The 19,476-nt window shown below is 33.0% G+C and overlaps 1 protein-coding gene across 1 annotated transcript; it reads right to left on the bottom strand.

Annotated features, from left to right (window-relative positions):
* Positions 1–615: 615 nt before the first annotated feature.
* Positions 616–12,021, bottom strand: LOC114332981 (pupal cuticle protein 20-like). Its single transcript, XM_028282784.2, has 4 exons — positions 11,868–12,021; positions 5,064–5,226; positions 2,093–2,255; positions 616–1,151 (listed from the first exon to the last, which is right to left on the bottom strand). The coding sequence occupies exons 1-4, from the start codon at positions 11,913–11,915 to the stop codon at positions 740–742; spliced, it is 786 nt and encodes a 261-aa protein (XP_028138585.2). The 5' UTR covers positions 11,916–12,021; the 3' UTR covers positions 616–739.
* Between the last annotated feature and the right edge of the window lie 7,455 nt (positions 12,022–19,476).

Genomic DNA, 19,476 nt, shown 5'->3' with positions numbered 1-19,476 from the left:
TGGTATTCTTTTCGTGGTTGTTCTTCCATCTGTTTTTATTCTCCATATATTCTCCATTGGGAGAGATATGTATATTCACGTGATGGTCAGTTTCCATTTGATTAATTAGGCTTTTTGATTATTATAAAGAAGGACGGTTAGAATCTTGATGTCCAACTATCTTGCATCTAGAGCAGTTTAAACCGTCTATGGAAATGTATAGTCGATATGATGTATTGTCGAATGAGATTAGGAATTAGTCAGGAATTGATGTATTTTCTAAACATATTGTATATTTTGACTATTTTAGATATTTGTAATTGTCTTTTTTTCATTACCTAACCTTTACGTGCTACCATTTAAATATATGTCACTTAAGTACTCCACAACCAATCGTCTATCGAACTCCCAAACTTTAATCTATTTTTATGATCATATACATAAACATAATAAAGAAGTTATTCTTTTATAAATACATATTGTCATCCTCTTCTTTTTGTGTATACATGACCATCGATTTTATAATGGTTTCTAAGAGGAATGTGTGTGAAAGTTGAAGATATTGAGCGAAGTTTAACAGCAAAACAAGTAAAAATTGCCTAATTTCTGGAATCAGGACAAAGTAAAAGAGTCGTGTATAAGTTTTTCTTCTTTTATTTATGCTTTCATACGTATTAAAACTACAAATAATATTTGATAAACTATTTTACAAACCCTGTACAACAATATCTGATAAAAAATGCTACTTGTGGTGTAAAAACTAATACCTATATCCATTATTGTTATTCTTGAATGGTCCCAAATACTGTCTGTTAACATTACCACCATCATTTCTACCAACTTCGACAGAATTTAAATCGTGAGCTTCTGAATTATCACTATTAGCTCCGATGTGATCTTCGTTGTTCGTTCTGCTAACATCCACAAGACTCTGTTTAGTGATTAAGTTATGGTTGAGGGATCTCTGGATAGCTTCTGGCACTGGAGGTGCGACTGGTAGATGGTCTCCAGTAGCGCGGAAACCATTCTCGTCAGCGATGTAGTGAACAGTAAATGTTTGACCTTCGGGGGATTGGTAAGTGTAGCTGCCATGCACTATGTTGCCTTGTTCTGCTCCAATGGTTTCTTGATGTCCTTCTTCTTCGTGCGATATGCTATTATCGGTTTCGTATCTGTAAATTGAAAATGTTGATTATTAATCTTTAAAAGAACAAATTTAGACTGATACATGTGTAATGATGTTTAAGCGAAAACAATACAATTTATAAAATTCGTAAAGATAGAAGTATGATCTTTCTTATGATTGCTCATTTTTATCCACCAAATCCTCTTCCTCCTAAATACTGTAGTAATGTCTTTAGCTGCACTACGAGGATAATGATCTTTTGCTTTGAGGTTTATCTCCTTACGGTCATCAGCATGACTATTCTACCTTTGCTTGGCATTATTCGCAAGAGTACGGTTATAGATGTATTGAATCACTTTCTCAGGTTTTGAAGTAAGATATTCTTCTTCTTCCCGATCCTCTCTTTCCAAATATCCTTAAGAATGAGTTGCAACAAGCCATATGTTATGAGGCTGATTCCTCATAACATGGCCAAGATATTCTGGTTTGCGCCATTTAATTGTATTATTAATCTCGAATTCATTGCCTATTATACTTGAGAATGCAACATTAGTCACACGATCCTCCACGAAATTCTTAAAATGTGTGTAACACCACAATGCTTAGAGTTTTCTTAATAAGCTTTGGAAAGTATCCAGGCATCTACTCCATATTATAATAACGTAGAAAATATATTATAGCACCTGATGATAGAGATTTTGGTACCAAGTGACTTCTTAAAAGGGACTTTGTCATTACGAAAACTGGACGCGTTGTTTTATTTCAGTAGAGTGGTCTCATTGGCTGTTGGGGCTAGGGCTGGCCTTGTAAGAGTGCATATTATTATAAAAGGACTTATTACAAAAGTACATATTGCAAGTTATTACAAAAAAAAACGAAAAAAAATAATGTAATACAGTATATCTTTTTCCACGAACATAAATTTGCTTAAGTAATATTTGGTTAAACGTGCATATTTGATCAAAAAACTTATTTTTTAATACTTACGCAAATCTGTAGCTGCCTTCTCCATTATTTTCACTAGTGAGTCTTAAAATAGGAATTTGAGGACCAGAAGATGAGAATTCAGAGTTTCTGAATGCTACATTGGGTCGGTCAACCAAAGATGCAGATTTTCCAAATTGTGATGAATGGTACACGTTATAGGAGGCTATAATACAAAATACATTCATTAAAAATAAAAAAAGAAAGTCTCCTTTGTTAAGTTTAAAAAGAAAAATGAGGTTCTAGATAAATTTTTAAAACATAAATTTCATTATTCAAATTTTTTAAATGAATAATCTCGTATTCTTGTAATTTTCTGAATATTCAATCTTATATTTTACTTTTTTTGTAAAATTTATTTGTCTTAAATTTTCTTATTCTAATCTGTTACTTTTTGCACTCTTGGTCGAACTAGTTTCCCTCTTGACTTTGAGTCCCTTTGCAGTTGTTCCACATTTCCATGCCTTACTGGTCCATTCTCCAGGTTTGTTCTAGGGTTTCTTTTATATGTGAATGGAATTGTTTCCTGATGTTTTCAATATTTTGCCTGTATATTGTATTTTACTTGTGTAGTGCCCCTTTCTTTTTTTGGTGTTGGGGAGTTCTTTGTCAAAACTACCATGAAGAGACCTTAGGTAATATTTGGGCCCCTCTAACTTCTCTAAATTCGAATACTTTGGTCATATAATGCGTCTCCCAGAAAAATATGACATACTTCACCTTGTCATGCAAGGTAAAATAATGAGAAAATGAAGTGTGGGCCGCCGTACAACTTCTTGGTTTAAAAACCTACGCCAATGGTTTGGAAAAACTAGCACTGAACTATTTCGTGAATGAAGACAATGATAAGAACCAAGGACTCCCAATATATTAAAATGCGGTTAAAAACCAACTGGAGTGTTATTCGCGATTTAACTGGACAACAATATTTTAAAAATTATATTGTAAATATAGGCCACCCGAAAAATATATAAATTTTGATAATAACCTGATGGACTATTAATTATAATTTTCAAGATGATAAACAAAGACAATAACTTATTAAATATGCGTTTAAAACCATATTAAAATCTTACTCTAACCTCTTTTAGTATACTCCTGGGGTTCATTACTAAGGCATAAAGTACTTAATACGCACGTGATGAAAATGATTGTCATATGAGGTTATAACCAACCCACGTATCAGTTATATTGGAAGCCCTTTGCGAGATTTCCAATGCAAATACAAGCAGTTAAAGTTTAAGTTTTGAACTTCTACAATGGTTATAAGCCATTAAAGAGAAGTTTAATTGTCCATAAAAGCGGTATTTATGAACAAAGAAGATGAGTTTAATGCTCAGTATATTTATACCACATAAAATGGAATAAATAGATGATACCCTATGAAATTAATTTTAGATTGATTTTATTTTAAGTTATTGAAAGGAAATATTATTATTATTCATAATACTGCGCGCATGCGCACACAGACAGTATGTACTTAGTTGCAATGAATAATTCATTAACAATTATTGTTCAGAATTAAAAAACGGCTCCGAACTCTTGGGAGGAAACAGATAAGAGGTAGAGCATTGGACTAGCGATCGAGAGGTCGCGGGTTCAAATCCCTTCTGACTGACATTCCATTTTTATATTTTTCTTGACATTACATCAAAACTGCCTATACGCTCTGAGCTTCGCTGGTGTCGCTCCTGACGGATTACTAATTCAACTTTCACCGGTAATTTTTAAATTTATTATTTAATTGTTATCGCTTAATATTTACAACGCTAAAAAGTAATTAAATTGTAATAGATTTTTTAAAGATTTTGCTAATCATTTTGACGTTCTATTGATGAAATATTAATTTTTGACTTCGGATACTTTCACAATTATCGTGTAGATGGCGCTAAGATTAATATAGATTAATTTATAATCACATATTACGGAACATTAAAAAAACGTAAATTCAGTATTCAAAACGTAAGTATATTTAAGGTAAAAATATATACCACAGCTTTGACCAACTAATATTTTTTATAATTAATGTTTTTAATTTTAATTTTAAATTAATCACTTTGACATTTATGTCAAATTTCCGGTAATCGTTTACAGACTTGCCACTACTGGCGCTCGCGAATTTGTAAATATCCCCTCTACGTACGAGCTCACAGCGTATACTGCCAATACGTACATTATAACAACTATAGGATAACATCTTACCTTTATTGTTGTATATTCTAACAAATTTTAATAGTTTTTTTCTACAAACGTGTTAAAAATGCAATAATACAGTTTAAATTGAATTTTAAAAAACCTTTTAAATCACCTTTTTCAAATTGCGCAAGTTGTACTATTAATATTAATGTTAATAAATGAAATATAAATATTTTGACGTTTCACAATTTGACAATTCACTTTTAACTGCAGTGCCTTAAAAATTTTAAAGCACTAGTGCCTTAAAGTAGCATTTTTAACTCTCTTTTGTAGTGCTAAAAATTGCATTTTTAACACGGTTGTAGAAAAATAACTATTTTGATAAAATACAGACAAATTAAAAAATATATACCTGCAGTCATTTCAAAATATTAGTTAATTATACGCTTTTTACCAAAAAATTGCGTTTTTAGGTTATAATATACACTCAATCTAAGGATCTATAAAAATAGACACATTTTGTAAAAGTCTCAGTTATGCAAGTGAATATTTTGAAATTTTTTAATCGATTAGCTAGTTTTAGGGGGAGAGGTGAGGATGCTGATCTAAAATTGAACTGAGTTTTATTTTATAATCACGTAGAACGTAAAACAATGAAAAAAATTGAATTTTCGGAGTGAGGGCATTTCTTCTATTTTAACGATCTTGCAATGTGTTTTTAAGGACAAAGTTTTGAAGAATTTATGCAAAGTAAAGCAAAGTTTCATTTATGTTTTTATTATTTCGATGTTTTATTCTTTATTTTCTTTTTCTAGATAACTTTGTGTTTGACACTTACCCGACGTAGGTCGACTGGACCTGAATCCTGCAAAAACGTTGGCTACTCTAGAAGGCGCAGTAAGAAATTCACCTCCATCTGAAGCTCCTGAGTTTGCCGGTGGTAAGTAATTGTTTTGAAGTTTATCAGCCACAGCATAAGCAATTAACATAAAAAATGCGGCCTAAAAATATAATATAATATTTGAATAAATGTTCAATGATAATTTTAAATGTTTAGGAAAATATTTATATTAAAAAATAATCTGATAAAACTATATTCAGTAGTAATTACACGAGAGCTCTAAAATTATCGATTTGTGTCCCGAGTCCCGAGTGACACTTTGACAGTTTTAATTTCACAACCCGTAGGGGAGTGAAATTATGTCAAAGTGTCACGAGGGAAAAACATATCGATGATTTTTAAGAGCTTGAGAATAATTCGGTAAGATTATTTCATGAATAAAACTGTTTTTTAAATCATTTTAAATAATATTTTATTGATATCTTCGCCTGAATGTTTGCTAAACCTGTTCATGGTCTTCTCTTTGACAAATTGTAAAAAATTAATTGTCATTAATGTCACTGAATATTCATGTTTGCGTAGCAACGAAGGACATCTGACGTAATACTTGACGACGGGAAATAATCAGTAGTAATTGCACAAGAGCTCTAAAATTATCGAATTTTTCCCGAGTGACACTTTGACAGTTTTAATTTCACGACCCGAAGGGGAGTGAGATTATGTCAAAGTGTCACGAGGGCCAAAATTCCATAATAATTTTAGAGATCGAGTGCAATTTGTTCCGATTATTTCATGAATAAAACTGTTCAAAACCAAAATTTTATTATAATTTATTTATGTTAGTACACTGTCACAGATGTGAAAACTACCGCACACTGTCGCTAATAAAACATGCTAGTAAAATCTTGTTGCATATCATCAAAAACAGATTAAAAACCTCTCTACATTACCAAATACTTCAGGAACAAGCGGGGTTTGTAAAGGGTAAAGGTACAAGGGAACAAATCCTGAACCTGAGACAACTCATTGAAAAGTCTAGAGAATTTCAAGTACCTATGATTATATGCTTCGTTGACTACCAAAAGGCATTTGATTGTGTAAGCTGGATAAATCTGTGGTCAATTTTAATAGAAATGGGCGCAAAAATGTACCTGGTGACACTTATTAAAAATCTGTACCAGTCTAATATAGCGACAGTACGACGAAATCAGAAGTTCTCAAACCAATTCAAGACCGAGAGAGGTGTTAGACAAGGATGCGTGTTGTCACCTGACTTATTTAACATTTATGGTGAACATATCATGAGGATGGTTTTAGAAGGATGGGCCGGTGGAGTAACAGTAGCTGGTAGGAAAATCTCCAATTTAAGATTTGCTGATGACACTACACTTGTAGCAGCAAATGAGCAGGAAATGAAGTTGAGTACGAAAGCAATAGAATTGGTCTGAAAATCAATAAAGCTAAGACAAAAGTAATGGTGGTCGACAGATTTGACACTATTCAACTGACTAACATATTACAGGAATACCAGATAGTAAACACCTTTGTCTATCTCGGGTCTAGTATAACTAACGATGGTAACTGTGAAGCAGAAGTTCGGAGACGTATTGGTATGGCAAAAAATGCGATGAGTCGCCTAACTAAAGTTTGGAAAGACAGACCTATCTCTCAAAATATCAAGATGAGACTGGTGAATGCCCTTGTATTCTCAATATTTCTATACGGAGCAGAGACTTGGACTCTTCGCGCATGCGAGCGCCACAAAATTGATGCCTTTGAGATGTGGTGCTGGAGAAGAATGCTGCGCATACCTTGGACAGCTCATAGGACAAACGTTTCCATTATAAACCAACTCAATATTAAAAAAAGGCTGTCCACTATATGTCTGCAACGAATTCTGCAATTCTTTGGTCACTTGGTTCGCAGAGGTGACGACAGTTTGGAGAGATTAATTGTTTCTGGAAACGTTCCGGGGAGAAGATCAAGAGGACGATCACCAACTAGATTGTCTGATCAAATAAAGCATTCAGCTGGAAACTCATTCTGCGAAGCTCTTAGAGCAGCTGAAGATAGAGACCAATGGAGAAACATTGTTAGGAATATTGGAAGAAATCACGATCCTCAGTAATGGGGAAACGACAGGAGAGAGAGAGAGAGATGTTAGTACAAATTAGTACAATTAAACACACAGTTGTTATAAATATTTGACGGTTGACAGTCATCACTTTCATATTTTTTAAAACATTAATTGTCATTAATGTCACTGAATGTATTTTTTCGTAGCAACGAAGGGCATCTGACGTAATATACTTGACGACAGAATATTATCAAAAATTATCAGTAGTAATTGCACAAGAGCTCTAGAATTATTGAATTTTTCCCGAGTGACACTTTGACAGTTTTAATTTCACGAGCCGAAGGCGAGTGAAATTATGTCAAAATGTCATGAGGTCAATAATTCTATATTAATTTTAGAGATCGAGTGCAATTTGTTGCGATTATTTCATGAATAAAACTGTTCAAAACCAAAATTTTATTGTAATTTATTTATGTAAGTACAATTTAGTACAATTAAACACACAATTGTTATAAATATTTGACGGTTGAGAGTCATCACTTTTATAGTTTTTAAAACATTAATTGTCATTAATGTCACTGAATGTATTTTTTCGTAGCAACGAAGGGCATCTGACGTAATATACTTGACGACGGGAAATTATCAAAAATTATCAATTTAATTTAGATTTCTGTAGCTTTCTATTAGTCACAATCTCCTATGAATGAAATAATCAGTTTAATTTTTATTTCTGTAGCTTTCTATTGGTCAGAATCTCCTATGAATGAAATAATCAAAAAAAATTACCGCTGTAATTTTTATTCTTGTAGGTTTTCATTGCTCAGAATCTCTATGAATGAAGTAATCACCACAATTTTAAAATTATAATGAGCGCGTTTTCGTATCTAACTTTGCACAAAGTATTGGAAAAAGTTGTAAGGGATTGAAGGGTGTTTATTGAACGGTTGTTTAAAAAATTATGATCAAGAAACAGAGATAACGGCCAGGATAAAAATAGCAAGAAATGCGTTTGTAAAAATGCAAACAATCCTCTACAACAACAACCTTAGATTCGAACTGAGGATAAGAGCTCTGAAATATTAGGTGTTTTCCATACTGCAATATGGACTTAAAAGCTGGGTATTGAAGCGAGAACACATAAATAAGCTACAATCATTTAAAATGTGCTCTAAGAGGAGGATGTTTAGAATGTCATGGACACAGAAGAAAACGAACACGGAAGTATTGCGAGAAATTGGCAAAGAATACGAAATAATAAACACAATAAAATTAAGAAAATTACAATATCTGGGACACATAATGACGGGAGAGCGATATGAAATGCTAAGACTGAAAATACACGGAGAGATAAGGGGATGAAGGAGTATAGGAAGAAGGAGATTGTCATGGTTGAAATACTTAAGAGAGTGGTTTAAATGCAGCTCCATAGAACTTTTCAGAGCAGCGGTAGTTAGAGTAATATAAAGGTAATGATGATGATAAAGAAATTAAGAAATTAAGACACGTATTGAAATAGCACGTGCATCATTCATTAAACTTATAAAAGTTTCTTTGTTGTCGGGATATAAGGTTAGATATATGCCTAAGGATGCTTCGATGTTAGGTACGTGTTCTCTACTCTTCTTTATGGCTTGGAAGCGTGGACATTGAAACAAGTCCATTTGAATAAGTTGGCCGCCTTTGAATTTTGGTGTTACAGAAGAATTCTACGAATATCATGGATTCAAAGAATGTCGAACGTGGAAGTAACTAGAAGGATAGGAAATCAACCGAAAATAATACTAACTATCAACAGACGAAAACTTGAGTACTTGGGACATGTGATGAGAGGGCAAAAATACTCATTATTACAACTTATTATGCAAGGCAAAATCCGAGGGAAGCGAAATGTGGGAAGACGAAGAACATCCTGGCTTAAGAACTTACGGGAATGATTTAGAGCGACAGTCAACAGGGTCCGCATTGCCATGATGATTTCCAACCTTCGATAGAAGATGGAACTTAAAGAAGAAGAATGATGATGATCAACAATATCAGATATGCTGACGACACAGCCATTCTTGCAGAAAATTTATAAGATCGTCAGACATTAGTAAATTTAGTCAGTGAAGCAAGTTATCGGAGAGGCCTAAAAATCAATATTTCAAAGACAAAGTGGATGGCAGTTGGAAAGATAAATGTAGATCAAGGCGTGTTTCCTCTTGATGGAGAGGAGATAGAACGAGTAAACCATTTTAAATATCTTGGCAGTTGGTTAAATGTAAATTGCATTTGTGATAAAGAGATAATAACCAGGATTTAAATATCACGTAAGGCTTTTATGACCTGGAAACAAGTTTTATGTCCCCGAAGCCTGTCGATGAAGATTCGCAAGAAGGTCCTAAAATGTTACGTGTGGTCTATATTATTGTATGGTTGTGAGACATGGACGTTAAAAACCACAATGCTAAATAAATTAGAAACATTCGAATTGTGGTGCTATCGACGAATCCTAAAGATATCGTGGGTTTCGCACACTTCCAATCAAAATGTTCTCCAAATGATGAATTCAGAACGTCTGCTCATAAACATCATAAAGAGGAGAAAAACAGAATAGTTCGGCCATATAATTAAAGGGCCTAAATACCATCTACCAAAAAATACAAAGGTAAAACAAACGGAATAAAAAATAAAGAGGGAGTAGTCATTGTAGAAGACAATAAATATAGGCAGGTATGGGCAGATCACTACAGAGAACTCTTGACGGAGGAATACACTGGAGAAGAAATGCACGAAAAAGAGGAAACGGTGGACGAAGAAGCAGACGAAATACACATTGAAGTCTCAAAAGAGCCAACAATAGATGAACTCGAGGAAGTAATACAGAAGAGCAAAAATGGAAAAGCTCCAGGAAAAGACGAAATTAACATGGAACTTATAAAATATGGAGGAAAGGGACTGAAGGAAAAAATACTATCACTATTGAAAAATATATGGAAGGAAGAGAAGATGCCAGAGGACTGGGAGATAGGGCAGGTAATAACAATACATAAAAAGGGAGACCAACAAATTTGTGAAAATTATAGAGGAATAACACTACTAAGCACAACATAGAAAATATTGACTTCGATAATAACAAAAAGATTGTCAAAGATCACGAAGAAGAGAGTGGGACAGTACCAATGTGGATTCACATAAGGAAGATCAACAATAGATGCTATACACACAATAAAACAAATAATGGAAAAAGCAAATGAATATAAACTGCAATTAGAAATGCTATTCATCGATTTCAAACAGGCATTTGATTCGATTAAGAGAAAACAACTAATGATTGCCCTGGAAAAATTAAAAATCCCACATGAACTCAGAAAATTAATAAATATGACAATGAGAACTACCAAAATTAGCATAAAGACGCAAAGAAGCGAGACAGATGAATTCATTATAAATAAAGGAGTGAAACAAGGGGATGCTTTATCCACGACACTGTTTAATCTAGCTTTAGAATATGTACCACGAAATATAAACAAAGGAAACCTAAGAACAAGAGGTGGACAAATAATCGCATATGCAGACGACATTGTTATTATTGCAAAAAATAGAAACATAATGAAAGAAATGCTAGAAGAAATAAAAGAGAAAGGGGAGACAATGGGACTCAGATTAAATGAAGAAAAGACGAAAATATTAAGACTAGGGAAACCAGCAATAAAAGGAAAAACCAAAATAGGAAATTCAGAGTTTGAAGATGTAGAACATTTCAAATACCTAGGAGTGACAATAAGCAAAACGGGTGAAAGAATACCAGAAATAAAAGAAAAAATATTGGCAGCGAATAAAGCTTATTTTGCAAATAAAACACTACTTAAAAGCAAAATACTGTCTATTAAAATCAAGATGAGAATGTATAACATCATAATTAGACCAATATTATTATACGCAGCAGAAACAATGACGATGACTAAAAAAGATGAAGAAAACTTAAGAATAGTGGAGAGAAAGATCATGAGAACCATACTGGGACCAATCAGAACAGAGCAAAATGAATATCGAAGCCGAACAAATGCAGAGATTAAGAAAGTACTAACAGAAGATATCGTGACCAAAATAAAACAATGCAGAGTTAGATGGTTAGGTCACATCTGGCGGGCAGGAGATGAAGCAGTGACATATGCTATAATAGAATGGAATCCAGGAGGAAGAAAGAAAAGAGGAAGACCAAGATCAAAGTGGTTGCAAAAAGTTGAAGAAGACTTAAAAAACGCAGGAGTCAGAGAATGGCGGGAAAAAACTAGAGATAGGAAAAAATTGAGAGAAATCGTTAAGAAGATAACATAACCAAAAGGGACTGATCCTCCTAAGAAATAGGATCTAGAAAGCTTTCGCGACTTAGCCCCATATCGGGGTGTACAGTCACTATGTATAAATACCATCTACTTCGCCTTATAATACAAGGAAAGGTGGAGGGAAAGAGATGGATTGGTCGAAATAAACTTTCATGGCTGCGTACTATTAGACAATGGTGTGGTTCCCCGGTAGAAGAATTATTTCGCGCAGTAGCGGATAGAGAGAGGTTTCAGGAACTTATAAACATGATGACAGCCAACGTCTGAATACGGACACGGTACCTGAAGAAAAAGAAGAATGATGATGATATCCAACTTCTATGTGGGAGACGGCACTTAAAGAAGAAGAAGAAAAAAAATACTTTTTTGTTAATAAAATATGTAATAAGTACTTACCAGTTTCATTTTTGGAAAATGATGTATATCACTCACAACCAAACACATATTGATCAAATTTTGTGTACATCTCTATATATAGTCTGACATCTTATTCTTAAACCACCCAAACCAATTATTTTTTTGGAGCAATGACAAGGTTGCACGATCCAAGGCCCACTTTAATCCTATCATCACAGACCATCTTCGGCGTTTTTATTTAATTTTTGGGTGCGATGCTACTGCTTTGACAATCGTTTCTTTAATCTGATAAATCTTCCAGTGCGTGACGAAGGACTGAATAATAAATGTTTGTTTTCAAATATCACAGCGTCAGAGTAAAATATCAATAATGGTAATTGGATTGCATAAGTCTTTGGAGTTTAAAGCTTTTGCTTTTGTTAAACTAAAATTATTAATGATTCAATTAGTGTTTGTGCTGTGTTACAGATATAATGGTATTATTTGTTTTGTGTTACAGATATAATGGTATTATTGTTTTACAAAAAGTTGCGTAATAATTTAGACCAATATTTTTTTGGTCCTGCATTACTAAAATAGACATTCACAATCCATGCATGGACAAGTCACAAAACTGATAAATTACTCCAGGCTGTGGGTGAAAAATAGGTCGATTTCAGGATATAATTCAGGAATTTTTTAAACCTATCAGGTGTTGTAAAGGACGATGCCAGGAATAACTTCTACTAAAATGTGACCAAAAATATTGTAAGCTTTTTTTATTGCGATTTTTATTTGTTAAATTTGCAATTTTTTAAGATTTTTAATTTTGCAGCTTAGTATATTGATTCTAGAGAAAAACTTTTTAATAGAAAGTTGTAGTAAATTAAAAAACCTACAATTTGAGCTATAGTAAGTTTAATTTCGTTTATTGGTTATTGCAAAACAGCCTGCGAAAAGTCCAAAATGGCCGTGTTTTACAATTGCGTTATTTATTGTACAAATAATTTTTTTATTTTTTTAAAGCTTTAAAATGAAGATCTCTCAATTCCAAACACAAAAAAAAATTGTAACTCCGGATTAACGAATTTGTTGCTTAGATATTATAAATTGTTTATCCCAAGAGGTCAAATGTCGAAGGCTATAACTTTTTGAAAAAAAAAATCGTAGAGAGTTGGTAAAACATCCAATCTCCTTCTAAAGAATTATATTTTCATATTCTGATGTAAATAAATGCGTAAGACATTTTTAAACCTCTAATTTTTGGGTTTGAAAATAAGGGGGCAAATTTCGTTATAAATATTTAGAGCTGAAGCGGCCCTGTACATCCTATGAGATTTTAACTTACAGATTATTGTTGCAGAATACGAAACGAAGATTTATAAAAAAAATAAAAAATTTCTACGACAAACTGAAGCCGAGCTAAATGTTGGGTTTGAAAATAAGGGGGCAAATTTCGTTATAAACATTTAGAGCTGAAGCAGCCATGTACATCCTATAAGTTTCTAACTTACAGATTATTGTTGCTGAAGACGAAACGCTTCAGCTCTAAATGTTTATAACGAAATATGCCCCCTTATTTTCAAACCCAACATTTAGCTCGGCTTCAGTTGGTCGTAAAAATTTTTTATTTTTTTATAAATCTTCGTTTTGTCTTCAGCAACAATAATCTGTGAGTTAAAAACTCATAGGATTACAGGGCCGCTTCAGCTCTAAATGTTTATAACGAAATTTGCCCCCTTATTTTCAAACCCAAAAATTAGAGGTTTAAAAATGGTTTACGCATTTATTTACATCAGAATATGAAAATATAAGTCTTTAAAAGGAGATTGGATGTTTCACCAACTCTCTACGATTTTTTTTTTCAAAAAGTTATAGCCTTCGACATTTGACCTCTTGGGATAAACAATTTATAATATCTAAGTAATAAATTCGTTAATCCGGCCTTACAATTTTTTTTTATGTTTGGAATTGAAAGATCTTCATTTTAAAGCTTCAAAAAATAAAAAAAAAATTATTTGTACAATAAATAACGCAATTGTAAAAAACGGCCATTTTGGACTTTTCACAGGGTGTTTTGCAATAACCAATAAACGAAATTAAACTTACCATAGCTCAAATTGTAGGTTTTTTAATTTACTACAACTTTCTATTAAAAAGTTTTTTTCTAAAATCAATATCCTGAGCTGAAAAATTAAAAATCTTTAAAAATTGCAAATTTAACAAATGAAAATCGCAATAAAAAAAAGCTCACAATATTTTTGGTCACATTTTAGTAGAATTTATTCCTGGCATCGTTATTTACAACACCTGATAGGTTTCAAAAATTCCTGAATTATATCACGTTTTTTCACCCACAGCCTGGGGTAAATGTGTTTTGAAACACCAAATTGATTCTTCTGATTTATTATCTTAAGGCGAGGATACTTAAAACGAGATATTCAACTTGGCTACGAGTCAATCACTCTCAACTACATTCTCATGACAAAAAGCTCTATGTATTTACCAGAGGACATCTATCGGAGAAAATATACTAACTTAATTTTTATACCACTTTTTTATTTTTATATTGATGATAACTAATGAATGGTTATAGCGTATTATATTTCCTCGTTAGAAGTCGCTAAAGGCACACGTTTATAGAATGTTTCAATATATTTACCAACCAGTCCAGTCCCGGATTAATAATCTTGAGGCCTCTAAGCAACCCAAGCTAGGAGGTCCTTTTTTTGTTACAAACGCCATCTGTTTATTTCAAACCATAAACACTAAGCATTTTTGTTGAACAGAATTTTTACATTAAGAGTGATCGCCCAGTGGCTATAACTCTATTGGTTGAGTATTTTTCTAACTTGATATACAGTGAGCACGTAAAGGTTGGAATAAATTCATTTTCTCGAGAATGGACGATTTTGGAAAAAATCCCGAAACAGGTCCATTTTTATTTTTAAATTTCGACTTTTTGGCATATATGTCATACTAGTGACGTCATCCATCTGGGCGTGATGACGTCACCTACGATTTTTTTTAAATGAGAATAGAAGTCGTGTGATAGCTCATTTGAAAGGTAATTAAATTCCCTATTCAGTAATAGAAACATTAACATAAATATTTATACAGGGTGTCCAAAAAAATTTTTTTTAATAAAATTTATTGACATAAAAAGAAGAATGTGTGTAATTTATTTAACTCAAAATACATTTTACTTCTATCAGAAAACAGGAAATAATGTTTATTTGACAAATAAATGTTGTTTTTTGCTTAAATTCAGTATTAAAGCCGCCACCTACCTTCCTCTTGGCAGTTTGAACATTTAATTTAAGCGAAAAGCAATGATTACTTTTCAAATAAACATTTTTTTCTGTTTTCTGAAAGCAGTAAAATGTATTTTGAATTAAATAAATTACTTGCATTCTTCTTTTTATGTCAGTAAATTTAATCCAAAATTTTTTTTGACACCCTGTATAAATAATTATGTAATTGGTTATATTACTGAATACCGAATTGAATTACCTTTAAAATGAGCTATCACACGACCCCTATTCCCATTTAAAAAACTCATCGATGACGTCATCACGCCCAGATGGGTGATGTCACTAGTATGATATATATGTCAAAAAGTCGTAATTTAAAAATAAAAATTGACCTGTTTCGGGATTTTTTTCCAAAATTGTCCATTCTCGAGAAAATGAATTTATTCCAACCTTTACGTGCTCACTGTATATTGGTATGACTTATATCTATTTACATTACTTAATCTAAACTTATTCTAAACTTTTACTTGTTGTTAATTGTCTAAAGGGCAAATCCAGTGGACTACGAATATTAAGTCTGTTATTTTGTACACTGTTATCAAGGAGGACGATTACAAGATTGTTGGAGTGCACTTCAAGACGCTGTAGATATTTATCACTACACTGCGCGATCACTTGTTTCACTGTAGGGATTTTTAAATCACTGTAAATGACCTGGTTTGAGATAAACCAAGGGGCAGTCGCTATAGTTCTTTAAGTCTTTGACTGGAATCGTTCTAGGATCGCTATGTTGCTGTCAGATGCTGTACCCCAGAGTTGTACGCCGTATGTCCAAATAGGCTTTATGATGGAATTGTAGACCAGGAGTTTATTTTTTAATGATAGTGGTGAGTTACTTCCAACTAGCCAGTAGTGTTTTTTAAGTACAATTCCTAGTTGTTTACGTTTATTCCAGATATGTGTTTTCCAAGTTAGCCTTCTGTCTAAAGGAGGTACTTAAGAAACTTTTTCTTTTCCTTCCAAAACCTCGGATAATAAACCCCTCCATCTCCGAGAGGTATTTTTTTGATATATTAGTGGACATTTTGTAGATTTAAACTTAAATTTTTGTTTCATTTTGTAAAGCGTGTTGCTGGAAGAAATAAAACAAAGAAATAGTCAAGAAATTGTTTATTTATATAATTTTGCTTAAATTTTGCAATAAAAAATTATTTTAGTTTTTTGTGTTATAGTTATCAATAAACGAATGATTCATTTTAAAGTATAATAATTTTTCTAATAATGAAAAAAAAAAGAAAAGATAGTCGTAGAAAAAGTATAGTATTCTACTCACATGTAATGGCTATTACTCACACTGATGAATAATGTTGCAAACTTTATTTTCGTGAGTAATACCCATCATTATATGCTCGTTGAATAATATACTATTACCTATTACATAATTATGTATTAATAAATAATTATGGATTAAATTTAGTTAGAGTCTTCAAAGTCTGAGTTTCATAGAAACAAAACTACTTAAAATATCTTCAACTTCCAAATTTTCGAGCATATCATTCTCAATAACCATAATTGAGGGAAATGCTAGTTAACTATTTTGTGCCACTGTCGAACGGTGACAGGTGACAGTTTTTAATAATTTTCATTTTTTAAAATGATCGTTCCCCAGGTGCATTTGTAATCATTAGCGTAAGATAAATTACAAGCTACTGACAAATTTCGAAACTTCGAAATGACATGTATAGGTCTGGATCCCGCGTATGAAAAAAAAGTTGATTAATAGCAAGCTGAAAATTTGTTAATAGCTTAAGGGTGTCTAGTCGGATAAACTTTGATATATGGGAACACTGGAACAGGGGCAGTTTTAATTGTGGAACAGGTTAAAAATTTGGAACGGTCAGACCACGCAAACGGCACATTTATTTTGTCCGACAGAATAGACTTAAACTCTCCGAACAGAGATTAAACTCTCATGCAAAACTCAGACTGATATTTATCACCTGTCATAATTCCTGGCATTTGACATATTCTACATGTTCCACTCATTAAAACTCCTATTTGGTGATAAATAGCAGTCTGATTTTTGCATGAGAGTTTAATCTCTGTTCGGAGAGTTTAAGTCTGTTCTGTCGGACAAAATACATGTGCCGTTTTCGTGGTCTGACCGTTCCAAATTTTTAACCTGTTCCACAATTAAAACTTCCCCTGTTCCAGTGTTCCCATATATCAAAGTTTGTCCGACTAGACACCCTTAAGCTATTATCAAATTTTCAGCTTGCTATTAATCAACTTTTTTTCATACGCGGGATCCAGACCTAGTAGTTTTGAAGCACATTCCTTTATTTCAGTATCACTCAGTTTTGGAAAAACACACAAAACACCATATACTGAGTTACTGACTCATACGCTGTCAGCTGACGACTCCGCTCAATAATTAACTTATCCAAAATTGGTAGATTCGTTTCAACCTCTAACTTTTCTCCACCCTGTAGAAAAACTTCATTGGAATAGCATCATCAAAATGTAGTTTTTTTGCTCGCGTTCGTTTGCTCTGGTCGGTATATTCAGACCACTGTAGATCGCAGACCTTCTGCTCGTAGTAAGCAAATCTTTGGGATTTTAAGAACTCCAAAAGTCATTTTAGAAGCTGAACAGCAGTTTTAAGTTCAATCTCTTCTCTCTGTAATGATGTAATGATTTACTGACAACTTTGATGAGTTCTAAGATTGTTGCCCAAAACTCATTCATTATGAAGGTTTCTGTTTTGACATTTCTTTCAACAAACACTTAGCCTCATGACTCATGAACTGTTTCAGCTTTCTGATTAGGGTCGTCAGCAAGAGTATGAAGGGCACATTTTAAGGTATTGTAACCTTTGTTGCTCTTATTGCATCATCCCTTACAAGTCCATCTAGTGCAGCTTGTTCTTTTAAGGACAAGGTTTAGATTGGGGCGAATGGGACCACTTAGTTGAGTTTCACTTAAGCATTTGATCGTAGCTTCCCAACGGTGGGTAGAAGCTGAAAAAAGGTTGTACACGGACTGAACAAATCCAAAATACGATATTGCTCCAACAGGTCCAACGCAATTGTTAGCAGCACTTACTCCAACTAAAGCGAGTGTGCGGCACAAAAAATGTAAATTGCAAGTTTGTTAATCTTAGATAAATGAGCCTGGAGATTATTGTACATTACCTGATATCTAGTGAAAAGCATGGGTAATGAAGGAGAGGGTAGCGAGGGGCCGCTGACTCATTTGTTGCTCTTACTCTTATTACTACTTTTCTAAGAAACCGTGCAGAATAATAGGCAGTACTGTTCCTTCTACCAAACGGCATTCATTAGCGACATATTCTCACAACATAGGCTTTCCGCGTGAACAAAAGTATGCATTGTAATGTAGTTTTATATGTCCACCATCACTTTTATCGTATTGCGCGATATTTGAATTTTTCAATATAATAAGATTTATAATTTTTATTTAAATCTAATTATTATTTTTTCGTCTTGGGACCTGAGAGGCCTCCTTTTGGGGCCGAGGCCCCTAGGCAACTACCTACTTTGCCTATTGGTTAATCCGGCACTGAACCAGTCGGTACGTTTTGATTCAGTTCAGTGTTCTCACAAAGCCTCTTTGATAACGGGTAACACCTAGAAACACGTGTCAGAGGATGGTAAGAGACACAAATTGGGTCAAAACGAAACCAAAGTTTAATGCTAAGTTGTATTTGCGAGAGAACTTTTTCTAAGCAGAGCATCGACAATGCTGCATGACTGTTTGGCACATGTAATGTTGCCTTTTGTTGAACAAGAACTTGCTGTAAATGTAAATAAAGATAGTAAGAGGAAAGGAACATTTTGACGGCTGTCAAAATTTTCAATGTATTTTAAATGTAATAATTTTTTTCCAATCCTGAGAAAACTAATCAGTATTTTTGAAAAATATAAACGCAAAATGAAAGATTACTTTATTACCGAGGGCCGAAAGTCCCTTAGAATGAATAAAAAGTTTCTTTTGAACGATATATTTGAAATTAAAAATCACACTACATTTTCTCTTAGTTTTTCACCCCTGTAACTTATTAAAATAAACATTATAGAAGTTTTCAGGGACTTTCGGCCCTCGGTAAGAAGGTAATCTTTCAATCTGCGTTTAAAGTTTTCAAAAATTCTTATTAGTTTTCTCAGGATTCGAAAAAAATGAATCCCCATTTAATTACCATTGCAGCCGAAAATACGTACCCATCCCCTTAACGAATTTTTAAAAGTCATACAATTCCAACGAGAAATGGTATTGTAATGTGTTGCTGTTAAAATTTTTAATGTTAATCTGAATTTTTAATGTAGGTACCTACTTTATTATGTGACTTATGATCACCCATATTTTTTTAGATTAGGATTTCTTAATTAAAAATA

The sequence above is a fragment of the Diabrotica virgifera genome, chromosome 5 (assembly GCF_917563875.1).
Source record: "Diabrotica virgifera virgifera chromosome 5, PGI_DIABVI_V3a".
In the NCBI taxonomy this organism is placed as follows: Eukaryota; Metazoa; Arthropoda; class Insecta; order Coleoptera; family Chrysomelidae; genus Diabrotica; species Diabrotica virgifera.
Note: the sequence above shows the minus strand (reverse complement) of the source record. Positions and strands in the feature narration are given on the sequence as shown.

Excerpts from the sequence above, each read along its gene's own strand:
- LOC114332981 (XM_028282784.2), bottom strand. The coding sequence starts at position 11,915 with ATGTGTTTGGTTGTGAGTGATATACATCATTTTCCAAAAATGAAACTG. Across the intron at positions 5,227-11,867 it reads ATTTTCCAAAAATGAAACTG|GCCGCATTTTTTATGTTAAT; the intron begins GTAAGTACTTAT and ends TTATATTTTTAG. Across the intron at positions 2,256-5,063 it reads GTCCAGTCGACCTACGTCGG|CCTCCTATAACGTGTACCAT; the intron begins GTAAGTGTCAAA and ends TTTGTATTATAG.